Source organism: Tamandua tetradactyla, chromosome 1, assembly GCF_023851605.1.
Source record: "Tamandua tetradactyla isolate mTamTet1 chromosome 1, mTamTet1.pri, whole genome shotgun sequence".
Classification (NCBI taxonomy): Eukaryota; Metazoa; Chordata; class Mammalia; order Pilosa; family Myrmecophagidae; genus Tamandua; species Tamandua tetradactyla.
The window spans coordinates 86,472,366-86,496,977 of NC_135327.1; the positions used below are offsets into that span (position 1 = coordinate 86,472,366).

At 37.2% G+C, this 24,612-nt stretch overlaps 1 protein-coding gene across 2 annotated transcripts in view; it reads right to left on the reverse strand.

The window, feature by feature from the left end:
- The window catches only part of SEPTIN7 (septin 7), a 121,716-nt gene that overhangs the window by 96,383 nt on the left and 721 nt on the right, over positions 1-24,612 (reverse strand). The window contains exon 2 of one of the 2 annotated variants that reach the window (XM_077119926.1): positions 5,419-5,423. The exons of the other annotated variant lie outside the window; for it this stretch is intronic. Coding sequence (XP_076976041.1) covers positions 5,419-5,423 — 5 coding nt within the window. The remainder of the gene's footprint in view (positions 1-5,418; positions 5,424-24,612) is intronic. 2 annotated transcript variants of the gene reach the window in all.

Here is a 24,612-nt window from a genome sequence, read left to right on the forward strand (position 1 = left end):
CATCTCCAGAGACACAGAAAAGGCATTTGACAAAATCCAACACACTTTTATGATACCTCACTCAATAAACTAGGAAGAGAAGGAAACTTCCTCAATTAAGGAATCTATGGAAAACCCACAGCTAACCTCATACTTAACAACAGAAGAATGAATGCTTCCCTTAAAGCAACAAGACAAGTATATCCACTCTCACCAATTCTACTCAACACTGAGAGATTCTAGCCAGGACCTTTGGGCAAGATAAAGGCAGCTAGTTGGACAGGAAAAAGTAAAATTATCTCCATTTGCAGATAACATGATTTCATATACAGAATACTCTAAGGACTCCACTAAAAATCAATCAAAACTATAAACAAGTTAAGCAAGGTTGCAGGATACAAGATAAATGTACAGAAATCAATTACAATTCTATACACTAGCAATGAACAATCCAAAAATAAAATTAAGAAAACAATCCTATTCACAATAGCATCAAAGAGAATAAAATACTTAGGAATACATTTGACAAAAGTACTGCAAAATGTATAGTATGAAAAATACAAAACATTCTTGAAAGAAATTAAAGACCTAAATAAATGGAAAGATATCCTGTGTTCATGGACATGAAGACAATACTAAGATATCAATATTCCCCAAACTGATTTTCAGATTCAACACAAGCTCTATCAAAATTCCAGCTAGCTATTTATGTAGCAGAGTAGCTAAGACTACCTATAGTTATGCCAAAGCATTACTTTCAGATGACCTCTTTTGTTGCTCAGATGTGACCTCTCTCTCTCTCTCTCTCTCTCTCTCTAAGCCCAACTCTGCAAGTAAAATCATTACTCTCCCCTCTACATGGGACATGACATCCAAGAGTGAAAGTCTCCCTGGCAACATGGAATATGACTCCTAGGAATGAGGGGGCCCTGGCACAATGGAATCAACAATGCCTTCCTGACTAAAAGAGGGAAGAGAATTGTACCAAATAAGGTAACAGTGGCTGAGAGAGTTCAAGTAGAGTCCAGAGGCTACTCAGGAGGCTATGCTTATGCAAGCTTCAGTTAAGACATTGCTATTTATCATGCTTTGCCATACCCCAAACGAAATCATTCCTGCTAACCCTAAAGAACACCTAAGGCATTATCTGAGATTCTACAAAGGTTTCATGCACTTGGATTACTTTTCAGAAACTCAGAACCTCCAGAAGGGTCCCTAGGCCAGATAAGTCCTGAAACCAAGAGGGGCCAGCCTCTCCAGAACATTAACTAGTTCCATCCCCCATCCCATATTATCAATTTCCAACATGCAAAAGTTAGAATGGGCAAAGCCCAAATACCCCTAAACACTGGGAGAAAGATCAAAGGAGAAGGTGGAGTTATAGCACAGAAGATACAATTTAACAAATGAGTATAACTGCTGAATCAGTATATTGATATTTAGTTTAGTCTCTAGTGTCTTAGAGCAGTCAGAAGAAAACCTAAAACTGATCCATCCTGAAGTGAGCTCAAATGGCACCATCAACTCCTTAATGAACACACAAAAGGCACTGTTCTCAAACCTACAGATGGTGAAAGCTAAGAAAGAAAACAAATACTTTCGATGGCACATGCAGAATCCAAATGAAATTTAATATGTAAATTTGTAGAATACAAAGACAAAGTTTCTATTAAGATCACAACTGAAAAAAATGGGACTGCAGAATTAAGAAGGGGCTGGGTGGGACACATTTCACCTACTCAATCAACATTTCATCTAATTTAAAAAAGTACTGAATGAGGAGAAAGCAATAGTAGCACATGAAAAGAAGGCCTACATGTTTTATTTGAAAGTATATTCCATAAGTCAGTTGAAAGAAAATTCCGTAAGTCAATAAGAAAATAAAGTTGCTCAAAAAGGTAATCTAACTTTAGGTTGCCTTGACAGACTTACATAGAACAAAACAGGAGATAGACCTATTCTGATCTGTATTTTTAAATCACAAGATATTCAGTTCCTGACGTCAACAGTGATGAGTACAAAATGGAAGAACGTGCAGACAGGAATAACAAAAATGGTGGCAGGATAAAATCCCTTGCCGTTTAAGTATCGCTGAAAGGAAATGGAAACAACAAAAAACTCAAGAAGCTATGAATGTTTTCTTCAAACTGTTAATTATTTTTAAAAGAAATTTTAGATTTATCCTTTCTGGTCTCAGGTAGTAAAGTGAAAATGTGTGAATACAGAAATCAAAGACAAACCAGTGCAATACAAAAAAAATTAACAGTAAGAGCTTTTCAAAGATGGAATGTGTTATGCTTCTTCACATGGCAATGAGTTTTCAACATGGGTTAAACGAGCTCTACCAGTTAGGTAATTAATGTGAGCCACATATTTAACTTAGAATTTTCTAACAGCTGCATTAAAAAAAAGAAACAGGCAAAATTAGTTATAATAACTTATTTTATTTAAACCAATGTATTCAAAACTCTTCAACATGTAATCAACCTAAAAATCATTGAATTATTTTTTTCATGCTAAGTCTTCAAAATCTCCAGTATATTTTACCCTCATAGCGCATCTCAATTCAGATTGCTGCATTCCAACTGCTCAATAGCCACATATGCTCGTGGCTACAGTGCAGGATTAGACAGCTACTTGATAGACTTGCTGCAGGGGAAATGTGAGCACTGTTTGGATGATTAGACTAAATGGCCTAATAAATATCCAATCCTGAGATCTCATGATACTATCAGAAGAATAGGAAATATCAAGAACAAACAAAATTTTTAAAGGATTAACTTTACTCCATTTTAATCACTCACTACTGTACCCTGTGCTCTCTCAACTTACATATGCAGTCTGTATTTTACTGTAGTATTCTGAACACAACATAGCAATTTTGCCAAAGATTATCAAGTTATTCCAGGTATGTAGTGTATCTCACAAATTATCTTCTTAAAGCCACTGAAACCATTTCTTGTCAGAATATCAAATCCTGCTGCTCATAAAAGGTTTGACTGATATAGATTTAGCATTGTTTGCCTTCTTCGGTAAAAATAAATTAATATAAATAAAAATAAGGTATTAATTGTTAACTGTTCTTTCAAAAATTTCTACAGCTTTGCTACATTACACTACCAAATAGGAAAACAGAAATTAGGTTCCTAAGAAAGTGTTTTTAAAAAACTGTGTAGCATTCTCCCTATGTGGGACATGACGTCCAGGGGTGAAAGTCTCCCCAGCAGCATGGGAGATGACTTTCAGGGATGAGCCTGGCCCTGGCACCATGGGATCTACAATGCCATCCTGACCAAAAGAGGGAAAAGAAATCTAACAAATAAGGTTTAAGTGGCCAAGAGAGTTCAAGTAGAATAGAGAAGCTACTCTGGAGATCACCCCTAGGCAAACTTCAGTTAGACATTGCTACCTACTATAACTTGCCAAACCCCAACCAAAACCATTCCTGCCAATCCTAAAGAATACCTAGGGCATTATATAAGATTCTACAAAGGTTCAATGCACTAGCATAACTTTCCAGAAACCTAACAACCTCCAGATGGGTTCCTGGACCAGATAAGTCCTGAAATGCAGGGGGCCAGTCTCTCCAGAACATCAACTAGTTCCATTCCCCTATCCCATATTATGGACATCTCCTTCCAGTATGAAAAATAAGAATGGCCATAGCTCAAATACCCCTAAAGAGGGTGAGAAAGATCAAAGGTGATGTTAGAATTATACAGAGAAGGTAGGATTTAACAAATGAGTATGAGTGCTGAATCATTACATTGATATTTCTTTTAATCTCCAGTACCTCAGAGCAGCTAGAAGCAAAAACCTAAAATTGTGGAATTGAAACCCATACCAAACTCTGGAATCTGTTCTACAACAAATTGTTGCGATGTACTTTGGAATTAATTGCTTTTTTGTATGTATGTTATTTTTCACAAAAAAAAAGAAAAAAAAGAGAGAGAAGTATAACAGAGAAGATAGGATTTAACAACAACAACAACAAAGTTATGTAGCAAACCAAATTGTATCTATGCAAATTCTTTATACATTTTGATAAATTTTCCTGTGTGTTTATAATTTACTCTACAACCAAAGCCTTAAAAAGCCAGCCTTGCTGCTATTAAAGCAATAAAAACAATGCCTCAAAACTTAAATTTTAGTTTCAAATATAGTCAAGGTCTTAAACTTATTCCATTATAAAAGCAATAATCTGCCTAAGATTATTATGAATGAATCTAGAAGCAAGAGATCAATGAAGATAGAGATCAGTGAGCGTTCCTAAAAGCAAGTCACATGTTGCAATACTCTGTCAACAAGAATACTTGTAGGGCGGGCCGCGGTGGCTCAGCGGGCAAAGTGCTTGCCTGCCATGCCGGAGGACCTCGGTTCGATTCCCGGCCCCAGCCCATGTAAAAAACAAACAAACAAACAAAATACAATAAAACAAGAAAATGTTTAAAGATGTTTTCCTTTCTTCCTTCCTTCCTTCCTTCTCTCTGTCTTTCCTTCCCTTCCTCCCTCTTTCTTAAAAAAAAAAAAAAAAAAAAAAAAAGAATACTTGTAATATTAAACATAAAACAATAACTGAAACAATGAGAACCAAGACTTTCTGAAGTCTGCCTGGAAGATTAAAAAAAAAAAATTGAGAGTGCACCTATGCTATTACCTGCTAAAGGAATAGTCTTTTAGCAGGCTCAAGTTAGAAAAGGATCAAGAATTCAGACGGTTGGGAAAAGTTTGCCAGAATGGGTTGTTTTGAGCTGGGCCTTCCTTAACAAATGAACAGGACTTCAAGATAAGTAAGAACAGCAAAAGCACAGAGGTAGGAAAAGTTAACATGATTTGGTCTAAGAGGCAAAGACAAAACCAAGGAGGCCCTTAAATGCCTAAATTGTTAATGAAAATATTCAACTAAAGAGTGAATTCTAATATCTGCTGCCACTTGGCAGTGTGCTCTGGTAGATAAGCTTACTCAGCCTTCCTGAGCCTTAGACTGAAATAACATCTTTCTTCATAAAGTTACAGTAAGGCTTAAATGAAATAATTAATATAAAGGGTTTGGCACTTTCCACATACTAAGTACAAAAAACGATACTATAGGAGTTGTGGAATAGATGATGGCTATTGTTAAAGCTTCTGGGTCATTTAATTTGCAGATAAGTGGTTCCCAAACCTATCTGAATCAGAAGCACCTGGGAGCTCTCATAAACCAGATACCTATAACCCAATCTAGAGGTAGGGAACTAGAATCTTACCAGTGGGGCCCAGGAAATAGCATTTTTAACAAGAACTCTAAAAGTCTATGCTATAAATAATGGAAAGATATTTAAAGTTCTGCCACATATCAATTACTTTACAAATGTGGTATTTTAGATGCAAAAATTTCACAAAGAACTATTATATAAAGTAGGAAGAGACTGGTAGCAATAAAATGAATAATGAGGAAACGGCGACTATGAGAAAGAAGATCCTCTGCTCATCTTGGCTAGATTCTGATTTGTCCAAATGAAGTCAACAAGCTATCAGCTATGCTTAGAATACCCATCTTTCAATTAAAAAGCAATAGGAGGAAAAAAAAAAAAAGTAATGATCTGGGGACACCCAAATCAATAGGTCAAGCCCTTGATCTTGAGGCTCACTCTTGTGGTTTATGTAGGTAGCAGAGAAGCTTACCCTACCTACAGGTATGCCAAAAGTTACTTCTGGAGGACCGCTTTTGTTGCTCAGATGTGGGCTCACTCACTCTAAGCCCAACTCTCTAAGCAAAATCATCTCCCACTCCTCTATATGGGACATGACATCTGGGGGTGAAAGTCTCCCTGGCAGCATGGGAGATGACTCCCAGGGATGAGTCTGGCCCTGGCACCAAGGGATCAACAAGGTCATCCTGATCAAAGGAAGGAAAAGAAGTGTCACTAATAAAGTATCAGTGGCTGAGAGAGCTCAAATAGAGTCGAGAGGCTACTTTGGAGGTCACTCTTACACAAGCCTTAGTTAGACATTATTACCTATCATTACTTGTCAAACCCCAACCAAAACCATTTCAGCCAATCCTAAAGAACACCTAGGGCAATATATTAGATTCTACAAAGGTTCCGTGCACTAGGATACCTTTCCAGAAACCTACACCTCCAGATGGTTCCTTAGACCAGACAAGCTCTGAAACCTAGAGGGGCCAGCCTGTCCAGAACGTCAGATAGTTTTATCTTCCTACCCCATACTATTGACAGACCCTTCCAACATGAAAAATAAGAATGGCCATAGCCCAGATATCCCTAAAGACTGGCTAGAACAATCAAAGCTGATGGTGGAGTTATAAAGAGAAGGTAGGGTTTAACAAATGAATATGATTGCTGAATCATTGGATTGATGTTTCTTTTAGTCTCCAGAATCTTAGAGCAGCTAGAAGTAAAAACCTAAAATTGTGAACTTGTAACTCATATCAAACTCTGAAATCTGTTCTACAACTAATTGTGCTGTGCTTTGAAATTAATTACTGTTTTGCATATATGTTATTTTTCACAAAAAGGAAAAAAAGTCAATTGCGATGATAAAAAAAAATTTATTCCTTCTAGCCTCCTATATTCTAGAGCAGCTAGAAGGAAAAATCTGAGACGATGGTATGGTAGCCCACGACAAACTCTGGGATCTCTCTTGTAACTACTTGTTGAAGAGTGCTCTGAAAATTATTGCTTTTTTCTTTCTTTGCTTTGAATATATGCTATAATAAACAATAAAAAAGTGAAAAAAAAAAAAAAACCAATGGACCTCCAAAGCCCTACTTATAAACTTTCAATGCAGATTCAAATTTAAATGTTTCCACCAAGTGCAAAACTCCCTTATTTCCTTGACATTTCCCTTATTCCTGGCCAGTACTAATGTTGATAGTATATTTATCTCAGACCATGCTGTATTTTAATGCTTATGGTATTATTTCTGCATTTCCTCTGTGCTGACCAAAAATTTTATTTTCAAAGAGCAGGAGTGCAATTTATTGACTAATCTAAAATTACACTGCGCTGGTTTGAAATGATGTATCTACCCTAGAAAAGCCATGTTTTAACCCTAATCCCATTTTGTAAAGTCAGCCATTTCTTCTCACCCCTATTCAATACTTCATGCTTGAAATTGTAATTAGATAATCTTCCTGGGGATGTGATTTAATCAAGAGTAGTTGTTAAACTGGATTAGGTAGAGGCGTGTCTCCACCCATTCAGGCAGGTCTGAAGTCCTATAAAACAGGAAACATTTTGGAGAACAGAGAAGAACGACACAGCCACGAGAAGCAGAGAGCCCACAAGCCAGCGACCTTTGGAGATGAAGAAGGAAAATGCCTCCCGGGGAGCTTCGTGAAACAGGATGCCAGCAGGGAAAGCTAGCAGACGACGCCTTGCTCGCCATGTGCCCACAGAAAAACTGTGACTGTTTGCATTGCCTTCTCACTTGAGAGAGAAACCGTGAACCTCATCGGCCCTCTTAAACCGAGGTATCTTTTGCTGGATGCCTTTGATTGGACATTTTCTATAGACTTATTTTAATTGGGACATTTTCTCAGCCTTAGAACTGTAAACTACCAACTTATTAAATTCCCCTTTTTAAAAGCTATTCCGTTTCTGGTATATTGCATTTCTTCAGCTAGCAAACTAGAACAGATTTTGTGGAGTGCTGCTGTGGTTTGTAAATATCAAACATGTTGGAAAGGCTTTTTAAATGGATAAGGGAAAAATTCTGGAACACCTGTGAGGAGCTTGATAGAGAAGTTGAAGAATACTTTGAAGAGACTGCTGACAGAAATGTGGACTCTAAAGATGCCTTAGACAGAAATGAGGCACGTGTCATTGCAAACTGGAAGGAAGGTGACCCTTGTTTTAAACACCAGATAATCTGGCAAAATTGACTAGTGGCTTTGGCTGGAAGGCTGATTTTAAAAGCCATGAACTTGAATATTTAACAGAAGAGATTTCCAAATTATATGTGGAAGGTGCTGCCTGGTTTCTCCTTTAATCTTATAGTGAAATGCAACAGGAAAGAAAGAAGCTGAGAACTGAACTCTTGGGTACTAAGAAAGCAGAAATTGATGCTCTGGAAAATTCTGGGCTTCCAGGAGGGGAGACCCCAGAGAATGGAGCCCCACGTGAAGATCTGGCCAAATGTGAAACCAGTCAGCCATTTCAGAGAAACCCAGAAGTGGACATGGAGTTATCCTGGAAGGATTTGTGGAAACTCCTTATGTCTGATGGGCATGATCCAAAGTTACTGCATAGAAAGCCAAGGAGAGTGCTGTGGGACCTGTATTATCAGAGCCATTGTCAGCCTGGACTGGGGGGTTCAGAGAAGGGACACACTGGAGGAAAAATAACTTCAGAGGCAAAACCATGGAGGCTGGGGTCTGAAGTTAAGAAGCCTCGGGCCAGGAGAGTGGACCTACCCAAGCCTGTGGAGAGGGTGAGTTTGCCCCAAAGGCAGAGAACGGGTCTTCATTGCAGTGGAAGAGCCTTGCTGCCGTAGGCCTTGGAGAGGGTGAAGCACATTCCTTGGGGTTTGGGGAGAGCCTGGCTTCCACCACATGGAGGGGCTGAGCGTGTGCCCTGGAGATAGCAGAGAGCCCGAGTGCAGCCCAATCCTTGGAGAGGGTGCAGCCAAGAAAAAGGTGGTCTCCCGAATATCTCCCAAAGTTGCATTTGGAGAGAGGCAGGCCTCTGCGTAGGCCCTTGGAAAGAGCGGGACTGCTGCTGTCAAAAGTCCTAAAGACAAATGATTCTCAGACTTTGAAATCTAATGGACTTTGCCCTGTGGGTTTTCAAAACTGTATGGGTCCCGTGACCACTGTGTTCCTTTCTCCCTATGGAAATGGATATATGTATCCTATGACTGTTCATCCTTTGTATGTTGGCAGCAAATAACCTGTTTTGAATTTTTTATAGGTCCAGAGCCAGAGGATAATTTTGCCTTAGAACAAACCATGCTTGTAACTAACTTTGAGATTCTGTACTGGTTTTAATCTTGTATTGTATTTGTAATGTTACTGAAATGGTTTAAGGTTCTCTGATCTTGTTATGGAACGAATTTTGTATACAGGGAAAACATGTCTTTTTTAGGGTCCAGAGGGTGGAATGTGTTGGTTTGAAATGATGAAAAGCCATGTGTTAATCCTAATCCCATTTTATAAAGGCAGCTGTTTCTTCTAATCCCTATTCTAACAAACTAGAACACTACCAAAATTTAAATAAAACAAAATCATAAGCCCCCCAACTCCAATCAAGATGGCAAAGTGAGATGCTTCCAGGCTCCATACCTCTACAGAAGCTTTAAATAATCAGCAAAAACTGGTAGAAACATCTTCCTCAAAGCTCCAGAAAACAAAGGCTTATAGAAACAGGACAAGCACCAAATCCAGAAAAAAGCTACCTAAAGGAGGTAGGATCTCATGGCTGACCTCTCCTTCACTCCTCCTCGAGCCAGCCCATGCTCCCAGTGCAAATCCCTGTCCTGGTGAGGGGGAATAGGGAAATCCTTCTGCACATACTGGTAGCATGTATGTCAGGCACAATCTGGTGACAGTCTAAGGACTGATACATGTCACCAGCTTGCTGTCACAGAACTTGCCCTGCATGTACAAGGCAATTCAGAAAGCTTTCCTACACAAATACTGTGGGAGAACAGTCAAATTGTGGCTGTCTAGAGCAAAGGAATGCTGACTGTAGGACATACAGTACAGTGCTCTGGACATAAGGAAGATTTATTTTTGGTTTATAACCCCACATTTTACTTCCTACAGGATCTAAAAGGCAAATGTATAAAATGCAATGATAAATCAGTGATCTAGGACTCATAATGTATAAATGTAATGTGACAAGAACTATATAAAGTGGGGGATGGGTGGGTACAGGAACATAATGCATATTACTGAATTTAAGTTGGTATCAAAGCAAATAGGAATGATACAGATTTAGGATGCTACATTTAGCCCCATGATAAGTACAATGAAAATAACAGAGAATATGCAAGCTCAGAGAGACAGAAAGTAGAGTACAGATTGCCAGGGGTGGGGAGCAGGGAGATGAGGCGTTAATGCATAATGGTTATAGGGTTTCTATAACATTAAGAAAACACAGTCCTTGGCCTTAAGAAACTTAAGTTCTTAAGGCAAAGTTCTGTTATTTGCCCAAGGTTCAATTAAACTTTAGAACTGGGATCTGAGCTCAAATTTCCTCTAGAACTTAACCTCTTAATCACTATCCCTCTATTTCTACTAAGTTTCAGTAATGGTAGGTGATGAGGGCACAGCAATATTGTAAATATGATTAATTCCACTGAATGGTATGCTTGAGAGTGGTTGAGATGGGAAAGGTAATGTACATTTCCACAATTAGGAAGTATGATGCTTGGAACCTGTGGACCCCAGAAAAGACATGTCCTTTAATCCTCATTCAGTATTGCTAGGAGTTTTTTTAATTATCCATGGAGATGTTACTCACCCAACTGTGGGTGGTAACTTTTGATTAGAGGATTAGATGATTTCCATGGAGGTATGTCTCTACCCATTCAAGGTAAGGTTGCTTTAAATGGAACCATTTTGGAAAGAGCTGCAGAGCCCGCACAGCCAGACACCTGTTGAGATGAAGAAGGAAAACACCTCTGGGGGAGCTTCATGAAACAAGGAGCTAGGAGAGAAGGCTAGCAGACGCCTCCATGTTTGCCATGTGCCTTTCCAGTTGAGAGAGAAACCATGAACACCACTGGCCTTCCAGAATCAAGGTATCTCTCCGTAGATGCCTCAGATTGAACATTTCTATAGTCTTGCTTTAGGTATGACATTTTCATGGCCTTAGACGTGTGGACTTAATAAATTCCTCCTTTAAAAAGCTGTTTTGTTTCTGGTATATCGAATTCCAGCACCTAGCAAACTAAAACAGGAAGCAAGTGAGGAAGGGAGGAAGGGAGAACTAAAGAGACAGTGACAATTAAATGCAATACATGATTCTGGATGGGATCTAGCACAGAGAGAAGGTTCAAAGGGACACTGTTAGGACACAAGAAAAACTGGAATATAGGCTATAAGCTTTATATCAACATTAAATTTCTTAAACTTGATAACTGTATGTAAGGTGTAAATATCCTTGTTCTTAGGAAATGCACATGGTGGTAAGAAATGTTAAAGGAGCATTATGTATACCACTTACACTCAAGTGTGCAGAAAATAGACTGATAAATAGGACTGATAAATAGGACATGGCAAAATGTTAAAAGTAGTGAATCTGAGTATGGGGAGTGGGTGCAGGGGTATGTTTGGAGTTCTCTGCATGGGGTTTGTATTAACTGTCTTGTGGTTTGAAAGTATTTCAAAATAAACAAGTAAAAGAAAATTTATTTTAAAAAATAATGGGGCTACATTTATGTAATAATCTTTGTAACAACAGAGCACCACGCACAAACAAAACACAAAGTATTTTTGGTGGTCCACTTGCCAGCTAAGTCATTCCAGTTCTCTTTTCTGTCTCACCACTGAATTAATCCTCTCCTAAAGTAACTCTCAATTGTTCTGTATAAGACCCACTTTTACATTCTAATTAAGAATCCAACAAAAACAGACTAGTTCTATTTAGTATCACTAATATCATCCTTTAATGCCAGATTCTGATTTCTCCAAAGTTAAAATAAAAAACTGTTAACTATTCAATTCATCCTTTTCAGCAATGAGGACGATACTAGACTAGTAGAGTTGTCCTATGAGCATCTACAGTCTTTTGTAAACCATACAATGACCTACATATTTTTGGTTTTGGTAGTACTTTTCTATTTCTACATTATTTCTATTTGTACATTAACACTATTTTATACATCCATAGTACAGGAGTCATTCCTACTTAAATTTATTTCCTTTCTACCCAACACACCAAGTATAGAGAACACAGTTTGGAAACAGGAATGGAAATCTAGCTCAATACTTAACAGACAGCAGACCCAAAATAAAGAAATAAAACTGAAAATAAAAACTTGAGCAACCAAAACAAAGAGACTTTTAACAGTAAACTAGATAACTATGAACTTCAAAGATAAAAGGAAATAGGTACATCCATGATAGCAGAAAAATTTAAAAGACTATGTTAGTTAAAGAAAAAATACTCACAAGCCCCTGACACTCTGGGGTCTGTAAAACTACTTGTTGAAGAGTGCTTTGAAAACTACTGCTTTTTTATTTCTTTGCGAGTGCTTTGAAAACTATTAACTTTTTTATTTCTTTGCAAGTGCTTTGAAAACTATTGCTTTATTTCTTTGCTTTGTATATATTTTATACTATACAATAACAAAGTTAAAAATTTAAAAATTGCATAGAAAATATAACAATAAAAAAACACATATTATATTACAAACTACAGCACAAAATGAAATATTCCTGATGGTGATTATTAAGTAATAAATCATCATGTTCCCCAGCAATGTAAGAAATGCAAATTAAGATGAAAAAACACCTCAGGAAAGTAATTAAGGGAAGGAGATGGAGATTGTTAAAAGATGCTCTTCTCTTTCTCATTCTACAATCTTTGAGCTATGAAGTGCCCCTAATAAATAAAATAGCCAAGCCAATTCTATTGTCAACATCAGAAAACCATAAGCAAATGTAAAAATAACCTTTATATAGGTTAGTACATTAAAAAATGTATTAAATATTACATGGTTAAGTATAAAATTAGTTGACAAAGTATTTAACATATATTACTCACAAAATATAATACACATTAGAGGTTATCAAACCTGGCTTTTCTTCAGAGTTGCTCAGAATACTTAAAAGTTCTGGGCCCTATTCCCACCTAGTGAATTAATGAGCCCGTATGTCATGTATGTTAAGGGTGGGAAGTGTTTCCAGTGCCTAACCAGGGTTAAGAACCACTAACCACTAATATACCACAAACTACAACTATGAAAAACTGCAACCAAAAACCTGAGCAACCAAAACAAAAAGCTCAAATTCACCTGGAGTGGTTGAAAGTTTAATGTTTTGTTTATTTTACTTCTGGTTAATTGTTTTAAATTAATCATAAAAGAAACTATATCTATTGAATATTTCCTTTTTAATTACAAATGGTTTAAAATGTTGATGCCTGAATGTATGTATACTAGTTTCTGTAAATTTTTTCCTTGTATAGATCACTAGCATGTTAAGTATAAAAAATGAGGAAGTACCCTGTAGTTTTTTTTTTACAGTTAGTATAAACAAAAAGCATTAAGATAAAATTACTGTAAGGATTCTGAAACCTCTAACACAAACAACAGTCTTAATAAAAAATATTTACAGTATTTTTAAAAACTGATTGACAATATATATCAAAATCTTCCTCAAAGAGATCTCTATGATTTGAATGCACAATTTGAGTAAAGATACAAAGTGCCACTGTACTAAGAAATTGTAGCATAACCCTTGGTTTGAAACACCAACACTTTGAAATGTATCAGGAGAATTTTAAATAAGTAAATATTTTAGAACTACTTAAGAAACTGGTGACCTTTTCTAACTCGGAAAGACATGGAAGTTTCACAAGGTCAAGGTGTTGAACAAGTATTCCATTTTCCTTCAACTTATACTCTAAACCCCAAATATCAGGTCTTTTAAAAAATACCAACAAATTTACTGATCAAACTACAGCTTTTGCTCAACATGGAAGATTCACTTGCTAAATGTCAAATTTCAAAGCACATCGAATTTTAAAAAAATTGCAATTTTAAATTTGTCTTTTTTTCACCCTAGATATCTTTCCTAGTATTCTATCTTAGTACGTTCTCCAGGCCTCTCAAATTCATGTTCTAAATTTCCTGCTTCAAGAAATGGTACCATTCATCCATTCACTCAAGCCAGAAAGCTCAGATATTCTGGACTCATTACCATCTACATTTGCTCTTACCATTTCCTTGTACTTCATGTCCTTTGCCAGTGCCCTATTTCTGTCCGTCACTTTTGAGTCCTAGAACTTCTGCAGTAACTGTCCTTAATTTGCTGCCCCCCCCCCCCCCGTTACCCTATCCAACCCTCCCAAGTGCTGCTATAATTATCGGCATGAGTCTCGTAGTTTACCACTATTCTCCTCTTTGAAATCTTTCAACAGTTCCACAGGAACAGCAAGACAAAAAAATTAAAAACTCTTCAGCACAGCACACAAGGTGTGCTATCTGTCTCTTGCCTCATCATAAATATCTTTACTTCTCTTCTACCTAATAATTCTACCCACCTTTGAAGATTTACCTTCTCTTTTGGAAAAAAGATAAACTGCTCTGTGTTCCCACTGTATACTCAACACACCTTTAAATCATACCACACCTTTAAATCACACCTTTAAAATTATTTACTAAGCCCATGCAACGTCTGGGGATACAAAAGTAAAGAAAACATAGTCTTTGACCGTAAGAAACTTAGACTGAAGCAAAAAAGTAAACAGTCGGTTGCAATACAGTCTGAAACCTCTTTTTTGAAGGTAACAACTGAGGATTCATGTATCAGGCACCAATTATCTCATTTAATTCTCCAATAACTTTATGATCCTGATTTTACAGAAAGTAAAGATAAAAGTTCTGTTATTTGCCCAAGGTTCAGTTAAGTTTTAGAACTGGGATCTGAATTCAAAATTACTCTAGAACCTAAGCTTTTATTTCTACTACCATATTTAATCTAGTACTTCTAGTGCCCATCAAAGAGACATATTTGTTAAATGAATTAATACCTATTTGTTAAATGAATGACCTTGAGAGTTAAAGCCCTAAATAGGTAACAATTAAACAGCAATACTATCAAATTAACTGCCTTCTTCAAAGAGTTTAAAAGCACTGAGATACTAACGTGTGAACTGGTTAATGTTCCAAGTTACTCATTATATCATAGTTTCTAATAACAAAATAATGGAAATAAATATCTATTAGAAGGGGTCAGGTTAATCAGATCACGGTCTATCCATATAATGAACTTATGCAGCTGTTTACAGTAAGAATGTTCTTTATATACTGATATGGAACAGTTTAAGGTACATTGTTAAGTGGGACAAAAAAAAGGGAGGAAGAATTTGCAATCTATGCTACCACGGTGGGGGGTGGGGGTGCAGGGACAGGGAGCCATGTGTACTTTTGCTTATATATGCAAAAAATACCTTTGGCAGAATACACAAACTGTTAACAGAAGTTGACCATGGAGAATGAAACTGGGTGACCTGGGGGACAGAATAGGGAGATTTCACTATATATATATTTTTTAATCTTTTGAATTTTAAACCAAGTGATTATGTAAGCTATTCAAAAATATATGAACTTAAAATAAATAAAAACCACGGGTCATAGTTTTCTTGATTGCTGTTTCCCAGTGTCTGACACTTACTAGTGTAAAATATCCACTAAATCAATGAACAAAACTGACCAAAATCTCAAATTACCACTACAAATTACTTCAAATATGATTTGCAAAGAACAATGAAACTGGAAAAAAGTTTCAATTTTCTCCAAAAATAGTCAATCAGAGCCAAAGATTTTCAGGGCCCTAGACCAGGCCTACTATTGATTGAACTCTGGAAGTAAACTATTAGAATCCACATTCTTTTAAAAGTACCAAGTAGATTATTTTACTATTCTTTCAAGTGTTTTGCACATTTGAATCTTTCTTTAAAAAGTTGATAGAAAAATTAAACTTTAAAAAGCTACCCCCCCACAAAAAGCTACCCACACAAACAGACATTTGCACAGTAATATTCATAGCAACAACATTCACCATTGCCAAAAGATGGAAACAGTCCAAGTGCCTGTCAACAGAAAAGTGAATAAACAAAATGTGGTATATACATATGACAGACTATTATACAGCAGTAAGACAAAATTGCATCCTAAAAAGCATATGACAAAATGGATGAACCTTGAGGACATAATGCTGAGTGAAATAAGCAAGACACAAAAGGATAGATACTGTATGATTCTCCTATTATGACCTTGGTAAAGGTACCCTCAGAGGCTTATAATACAGAATAGAGGGGATGTAGAGACACCCAGAAGCTAGAGGTGCATGAACGGTTAGCTAATGAGGTTGAACTTAAATGTAAGGGAATGGGTAAACGTGAAGGTAGTTCATTAGTGGGTCTATAAGCAATACTGCCATATAGAAGGTGAATGTGATTGAAAGTGGTTGTATAGAGTCCTGTATCCCACTGATTAACACTACAAATATAAATAAGTTCTTGCATGAACTATTTCAAAGGCATGAATCTTGTACAAAGAGAAAATAACATTGGGATACACAGGGAAAACTACTATTACGTGCTATGGGCTATGTTTAACAGGAAGATATCAACAGTATCACAGCAATACCATGGGTAAATAATCGGGAGGTAGGACAAGAGTTAAAGGGAGGTTTGGATTTTCTATTTGGTGAGGATGTGTTTATCAGTTATTTTTCTCTTGGGAGCAGTGGAAATGGTCTAAAATTCAGAGTGCTGTGATACTGCTAAGTGAGGATAATATGAGACATGGACAGTTGGCTTTGTTCATTATACATGACATCCAATGGATGAAGGGGTCTACTACAGAAAGGAATGAAGTAGGCATGCAGCACCATAAATAAACCTGTGGGACATTATATGATGCAAAATAAGTCAGAAACAAAAGAGCAAGTATTGTATGTGAAGTTTCATTTAGAAAATACTTACAAGAAAATTGGGACCTAGATTCTAAACTCGTATAGCAGTCACATCTAATCCAGAGCTGTAACTGTTATTTCTAATTTTGAGAGTCTGTGCTATTTATGTATGATCTGGTACTTCCCTGGAACTCTGGGTATCTCTGTGACACCTAAGACTCAGAGTAGGAGTTCTGCAGGTCTGAAAGTCAACATTGCCACATACAACAACTGTTAAAGAAACTGAAAAAGAGATCAGGCTTCAAATAGAGATAAGAATGAAGCCAATCAGGTCAAGACTAAGGTAAATCAAAATACCAGGGTAAGGGGGATGTGCAAGGGTAGTTCAGTGGTAGAATTCTCACCTACCATGCAGAAGACTCGGGTTTGATTCCTGGTCCATGCACTTTCCAGAAAACAAACATACAAAAATTCAACAAATGGTGCTGCAATAATGGGATACTCACAAGGAAAAGTAATGAAATGTGAACAAGCCATAGAGCATTAAAAAAAAAAAAAAAAAAGAATACAGGGGTAAGGAGGACACTGTCAATATTTTAGAACTTCACCTGCTCTACAAAACCAAAGCAAAAGAGGTTTATTTTGTCCCAAACCTAAATTTTCTGTAGCACATAAAAAACTACCCAGAAAAAGGCACTTTAAATGTGTCAACTGCATGGTAAAAGAATTGTATCTTAAATTTTGAATCTCATAGTTGTTAAAAAGAGTTGAGTGTGCCACAGTGGCTCAGTGGCAGAGTTCTCGCCTACCATGCTAGAGACCCGGGTTCAATTCCTGGTGCCTGACCATGTTAAGAAAAAAAAAAAAAGCCAATTTTTACTTCTAGATTGGTGGGGAAGAATATCGATCATGTTTATGTTTTACATAATCAAACAAATATAGAATAAATGCAAACATCACATGAATGCCCAAGATAAAAAAAACTCAAAAATATATAATAAGCAGGAGCAACTTCAGGCTACACCTACAATCCCAAGAGGTACCTATTAACTCTCTCCTGCTTTAAAAGTACTTTGAAGGCAAAGATTAAGAAGTGCTGGCTTAAAGAATAAAGTATAAATCTTAACATGACAGACTAGACTTCACCTTTAGCCATGCTCACTGAAATTTTTAGGGTTGTTTTGTTCAAGTGTGGTTTGTGGATTAGTGAAGCCAGTCTCTGAACGGTTTATAGGTTTATGTCAGAGAAGACTAGAAACTGAAAGCACAAAAATGGAAATTTTCATAGCAACTTTGTCTACAGGATCCTAGTCATAAAAAAAATGATGTTTGTATTTAATCAAGTCTTTTAACTTTCTCATCAATTTTTTGTAGTATTTTTTATTGCATTTTACAATAGTATCTGTACAATGAATTGCAAATTTTTAAAAAAAAAGGTCCTTCATCAGTTTGAAAATCACTGCCCTATCCTATCCTGACTGACACCAGTTAGTAAGGGGAGAGCCAGGATTTGAACTCATGCCTGTCTGACACCAAAACCCATGTTTTACATCATTACACAATACGTTTCTCTTACCATTAAGAGACAGACTGTATCAGGTACGAGTCACAAGGCCTTTTTGTGTGTCTTGCCTAAAGCCTTCAAAACTAAAAGCAAGTCAACCTGCCTCCTTGGCCCCTTCACCCAGGCCCAGGCCCTAAACTTAGCTCTCTAAATCTCTGATGATGAAAAAAGACAAGAGAAGACACAAACAAAGAAAAGAGCATTTCTACTCAGGACCTAGAGCAGTCATTAAAAGCAACTTTTTTTCTGGCACCCACTTTGATTTTTATCTGGCTTTGAGGATGACCTCCTCCCAAACAGCAGCAGACCCCAGATCTCTTACCATGTTGGTTACAAGGAATACAAAATCCTCAAATAAATCCAAAATAAGAAAAACCACATGCAATTAACACCTTTAAAAGTCTTCTCCCTAAATAAATGGGAGGGTATTCCATGTTCATGGACTGGAAGACTAAATATAGATAAGATGTCAATGCTACCTAAATTGATTTATCGATTCAGTGCAATACCAATTAAAATCCCAAAAACTTACTTTTCAGAAATAAAAAACCAATAACCAAATTTATCTGGAAGGGCAGTGTGCCCCGAATAGCTAAAAATTTTCTGAGAAAGAAAAATGAAGTCGGAGGTCTTACACTACCTGATTTTAAGGCGTATTATGAAACTACGGCAGCCAAAACAGTATGGTACTGACATAAAGATAGATGTATTAACCAATGGAATCAAATAGAGTGTTCAGATATACACTCTCTCATGTATATCTGATATATCAGCTGTCTCATGTATGGACAGCTGATCTTTGATAAAGCAGTCAAGCCAACTCAGGACAGGACAGGGACAGGACAGTCTCTTCAATAAATGGTGCTTAGAGAACTGGACGCCCACATGCAAAAGAACGAAAGAGGAACCACAGCTTACATCCTATACAAAAATTAACTCAAAATGGATCAAAGACCTAAACATTAGATCTAAGACCATAAAACTGTTAGAAGAAAATGTAGGGAAATATCTTATCAATCTCGTATTAGGAGGTGGTTTCCTAGATCTTACACCGAAAGCATGAGCATTGAAGATATAGATAAATGGGAACTCCTCAAAATTAAACACTTCTGTGCATCAAATAACTTTGTCAAGAAAGAAAAAAGACAGCCTAGACAATGGGAGACAATATTTGGAAATGATATATCAGACAAGGGTCTAGTATACAGAATATATAAAGAGATTGTTCAACTCAACAACAAAAAGATAACCCAATTACAAAATGGGCAAAACACATGAACAGACACTTCTCAGAAGAGGAAATACAAATGACAAAAAGGTACATGAAAAGACGCTCAACTTTCCTGGCTATTAGGGAAATGCAAATCAAAACCACAATGAGACATCATCTCACATCCACCAGAATGGCCATTATTAATAAAAGAGAAAATGACAAGTGCTGGAGAGGATGTGGAGAAAGAGGCACACTTATCCACCGTTGGTGGGAATGTAAAATGGCACAAACACTGTGGAAGGCAGCTTGGCATTTCTTCAGGAAGCTAAGTATAGAATTGACATATGATCCACCAATACACAAACGGACATCTGTACATCAATGTTTATAGCAGCATTATTTACAATTGCCAAGAGATGGAAACAGCCCAAATGTCCATCAACACGCGAGTGGCTAAACAAGCTGTGGTATATATATACGATGAGATATTACACACCTGTAGGACAGAATAATGTCATGAAGCACAAAACAACATGGATGGACCTTGACAACATTATGCTCAGTGAGATTAGCCAGAAACAAAAGGACAAATACTGTATGATCTCACGGATATGAACTAATACTAGTGAATGAACTTGGAGAATTTCAGTTATGAACAGAGGCCATCAGGAGATAAAAACAGGGTAGATTTTGAGTAATTGGAGGTGAAGGGATACAGACTGTGTAACAGGACAGATTGTAAAAATTCAGAAATGATAGCACAATAGTATCTAATTGCAGCATAATACTATTAGTACACTCAATGAAGCTGAATGTGAGAATGAAAGGTGGAAGAGGGCTGGGGGCACAAATGAAACCAGAAGGAAAGAGAGTCAATTGATTTGAACAGTGAATAAAAAAGTATTTGCAAAGTCCCCTTGGGGGAATGGCAAGAAAGGGGGAAAATTCACCTTTCCCATTTGGAGAATTCCAGACATTCTTACCAGCAGTGAGGACAACCCTATCAATAGGCCAAACTCTCAATCTTGGGGTTTGTTCATATGAAACTTAACCCCACAAAGGATAGGCTAAGCCTACATAAAATCAGGACTAAGAGTCACCCCCACAGAACCTCTTCTGTTGTTCAGATGTGATCTACCTCTCTCTCAGCCAACACGGCAAGCAAACTCACTGCCCTTCCCCTCTCTACATGGGACATGATCCCCACGGGTGTAAACCTCCCTGGCAATGCGGGACAGAAATCCTACAGTGAGCTGGAACTCAGCATCAAGGGATTGAGAAAACCTTCTCGACCGAAAGGGGGAAGAGAGAAATGAGACAAAATAAAGTGTCAGTGGCTGAGAGATTTCAAACAGAGTCAAGACATTATCCTGGAGGTTACTCTTATGCATTATATGGATAGTTCCTTTTTAATTTAAGGTGTATTAGAGAGGCTACAGGGAAGTCCTGAAACTGTAAAGCTGTGTTCCAGCAGCCATGTGTGCTGATTTGAAAGGAGGTATTTCCTCTAGAAAAGCCATGTTTTAATCAAAATCCCATTTCATAATGGCAGAATAATCCCTATTCAATACTGTATGTTTGAATCTATAATTAGATAATCTCCTTGGAGATGTGATTTAATCAAGAGTGGTTGTTAAGTTGCATTAGGTGATGACATGTCTACACCCACTTGGGTGGGTCTTGATAAGTTACTGGAGTCCTATAAAAGAGGAAACATTCTGGAAAAAAGAGGAGATTCAGAGAGAGCAGAGAATGCTGCAGCACCACAAGGCAGAGAGTCCACCAGCCAGCACTTTGGAGATGAAGAAGAAAAATGCCTCCCAGGGAGCTTCACGAAACAGGAAGCCAGGAGAGAAAGCAAGCAGATGACACCGAGCTCATCATGTGCCCTTCCAGCTGAGAGAGAAACTGTGACTGTGTTCACATATGCCTTCTCACTTGAGAGAGAAACCCTGAACTTCATCAGCCTTCTTGAATCAAGGTTTCTTTTCCTGGATGCCTTAGATTGGACATTTCTATAGACTTGTTTAATTGGGATATTTTCTTGGCCTTGGAACTGTAAACTAGCATCTGATTAAATTCCCCTTTTTAAAAGCCATTCTGTTTCTGGTATATTGCATTCTGGCAGCTAGCAAACTAGAACACCATGTTTCTTGAAGATGAATGCATAACGAAACAGCTTTCACAATGTGACTACGTGATTGTGAAAACCTTGGGTCTGATGCTTCTTTTATCTACAATATTGACAGGTCAGTAAAAAATATGTTTTAAAAATAAATAATAGAGGAAACAAATGTTAAAATAAACTGAGTAGACTGAAATACTAATGAACAATGAAAGAGAGTGGTAAGGGGTATAGAAAAAAAATAGAGGGAAGAAAGGTTAAAATATATTGGAAATACTAGTGGTCAATGAGAGGGAGGGGTAAGGGATATGGTATATATGAGTTTCTCTTTTTTCTTTTTATCTCTTTTTCTGGAGTGATGCAAATGTTCTAAAAAATGATCACAGTGGTGAATATACAACTATGTGATGATATTGTGAGCCAATGATTGTACACCATGCACGAAACATTTGTATGTTAAGAATGTTCATGTTTGTATGTTCTTTGGGTTTGATAATAAAAAATAAATTAAAAAAAAAATCTTCCCTCCTCACACTAAGACCTATCCATCTCTGCACTCATATCCATATCTACACATCCTCCAGGTGTTTCAAACTTCTTCACCACGACCCTTAACAAAAAGTAAAATTTATACTTTAACCTAATACACAATACTTGTAAAACTGCAACAACTAAAAAAAACACTCATACTAAATGCATTGTACTGATATTTTCTTTGAAGTATTATGAGAAATTCACAAAACTGATTTCAGGATCCACTAATGAGCTCCAACCTGCAGTCTGCAAAGCACTGCTCTGAAGTCTAACAATTTACATTTAACATTATATTATACTCTCATCTGGCAAGCCAAACAAACCCATAATCATGCTACCTTAAAATTCTAGTTCTCAAAAACGCATTTTTTACATCACTTTCCATTATACAATAAATCTTATATCATTTATAGGCCAAACAATACAGAAATATATATATATATAAAGTTAGGTTTGCCTCAAAACTCAATAAATGCATAAATCATAAAGGTTAAAAATTTTCAATTTCTAATAAAAAATTGAAGAGTTTATTAGCTCAAAATATGAAACATGGTTCTCAGTCAGCAATTTAGATAGACAGCAATCCTCCATTGGTCATTCCCAGAATACAGCTTTTAGGGATTGAAGAATGTCCTCACAAAAAGAATGTTCAAGTCTCAGCCCCTGGTCCTGCGGGTGTGAACCCATTTGCACACAGAACCACTGAAGATGTTATTAGTTGAGGTGTGCCCAAACTGCATGAGAACAGCTGAAGTTCTTATAAGTAAAGGAAACTGGACAAAGGAAAAGCAAGAAGTTGGAAGTTAATAGAACCCAGAAGAGAAAGATGCGATCACATGCACTGCTATGTGATGGAATAGTCAAGGAACCCCAAAAACTGCTAGTCAACCAAAAAGGAAGGAAGCAAGCCTTCTTGCTCTGAAACCATAAGCCAACGATAAATTCCTGTTGTTAAGTTAAACTGTTGTATGGTATTCATTTTGCCAGATGACAAACTAAAACATACTTATAAGTATGCCATAAATTTATGACAAGTCTGAAATCAACTTGCTCTACCACTATCTTCATTTCAACTGGTTCCCTCATCTGATCACACCCTATTACTAAAAACTTTGAAAACCACAGATCTAACGCCCCCTTCCCATCAAAGTTCTATTTTTGATATTATAGCCTAATCTTTTGACAAAACCAGCTCAGAAGTTCTGGCATGGATTTAAGATGATTTCTATAGAAAAATGTGCAAATTCAAGCAATCACTTTTATAACAAACTTCTGAAACAATCTATTGAAAATATTACCTTTTCATGTAGTTATGGTTTATACCTTAAGCCCAAGCCAGAGCTAGCAAGCAAAATTTCCTAAAGCAAAACTTCGTAAACTAAACTTGAAATATACAATATCCTTTCTATAAATTAAAATCTACCTAAACATAAACACAAAACAAATTTATTTCCAGTTATGTACTGCAATCCTGTAAGCCTAAAAACACGTGATATTCCTAATAAACGTATTTAAAGTACCTGGCTATATCATACTGTCTCATCAGAGTGAAACAACACAATCATGCAAACCACCTACCTATGTAGCTTCCATATTTACTTCATAGCGCTTCTCAACCCTATTTCCTCTAGCCCCACTCACTCAACAGTTGTGTGGAGTGAAAGAAAGGGTTTCCAATTCCCCCCCCCCCCACCTTGCTCCTTTCCTTCCTATTTGGAGGAATAAGAGATCCAGCTTTGTAACTGCTTAAACCATGCTAAGGCACCATCCTTCAGTCTATCAGGATTCCATAAATTCCATCCATACCTGTACACTTATTGCCTAAAAAGAGTTTCCTCCCCAACTTGCATATAAGTTCATGTACACAAATGTAAAATACATGAAATGTTTTTCATTTACATCATCTGTTCATTTAGATTTTCAAGGGCACTCTGGGATATATTCTTTCATTTCATCAAACTAACAAAGCCAAAAGAAAGAATTCTGAAAGTTTAACCAAAACTTCGCTAAATTAAGTAGTTATTTCAGTAGTGGAGTAAACACCTGGACGTCAAAAATTCTTTCCCTACATATTATAAAAACCATTATTTGAAAGTATATTTTCAAAAAGTAACTTAGCAAATGGAAATGTGTGGGAAAAATCACAGTTGCTCAGTATGAAATGGAACTCAGGAGTGGAAAATGTGAATGAAACGGGCTTGTTCTTTTTCCAATATGTGGGGGAGGAAAGGAAATGAAAGGGTTTCTTAAGAGAATAACTGAAAATACTGATATATTTTCAAAAAATAATTTCCTTAAACTCCACCAGCCCACATCTCCACTCCCTCCCTTTTCCAGGGACCCTTCCCACCTTTTTCCCCTCCTCCGGGGGGCGCTCTTCCCAGACGTTCCCTTTCCCTAAGAATTAAGCCCAAACCCCAAGCCACCCTCCTCCGTACTCAAGACTCGCCCGCCATCCACCCGCCTTCAGGGCCCAGAGCCCGAGAGGCCGAGAAGGAAAAAGGGTAGGCGACGCGGCTGATGGAGCTGATGGAGCTGCTGTAGCTGCTGCAGCCATCACCGTCGCCGCCTCCACTCGCAGCCTCCGCCTGGTGCATCCTTCT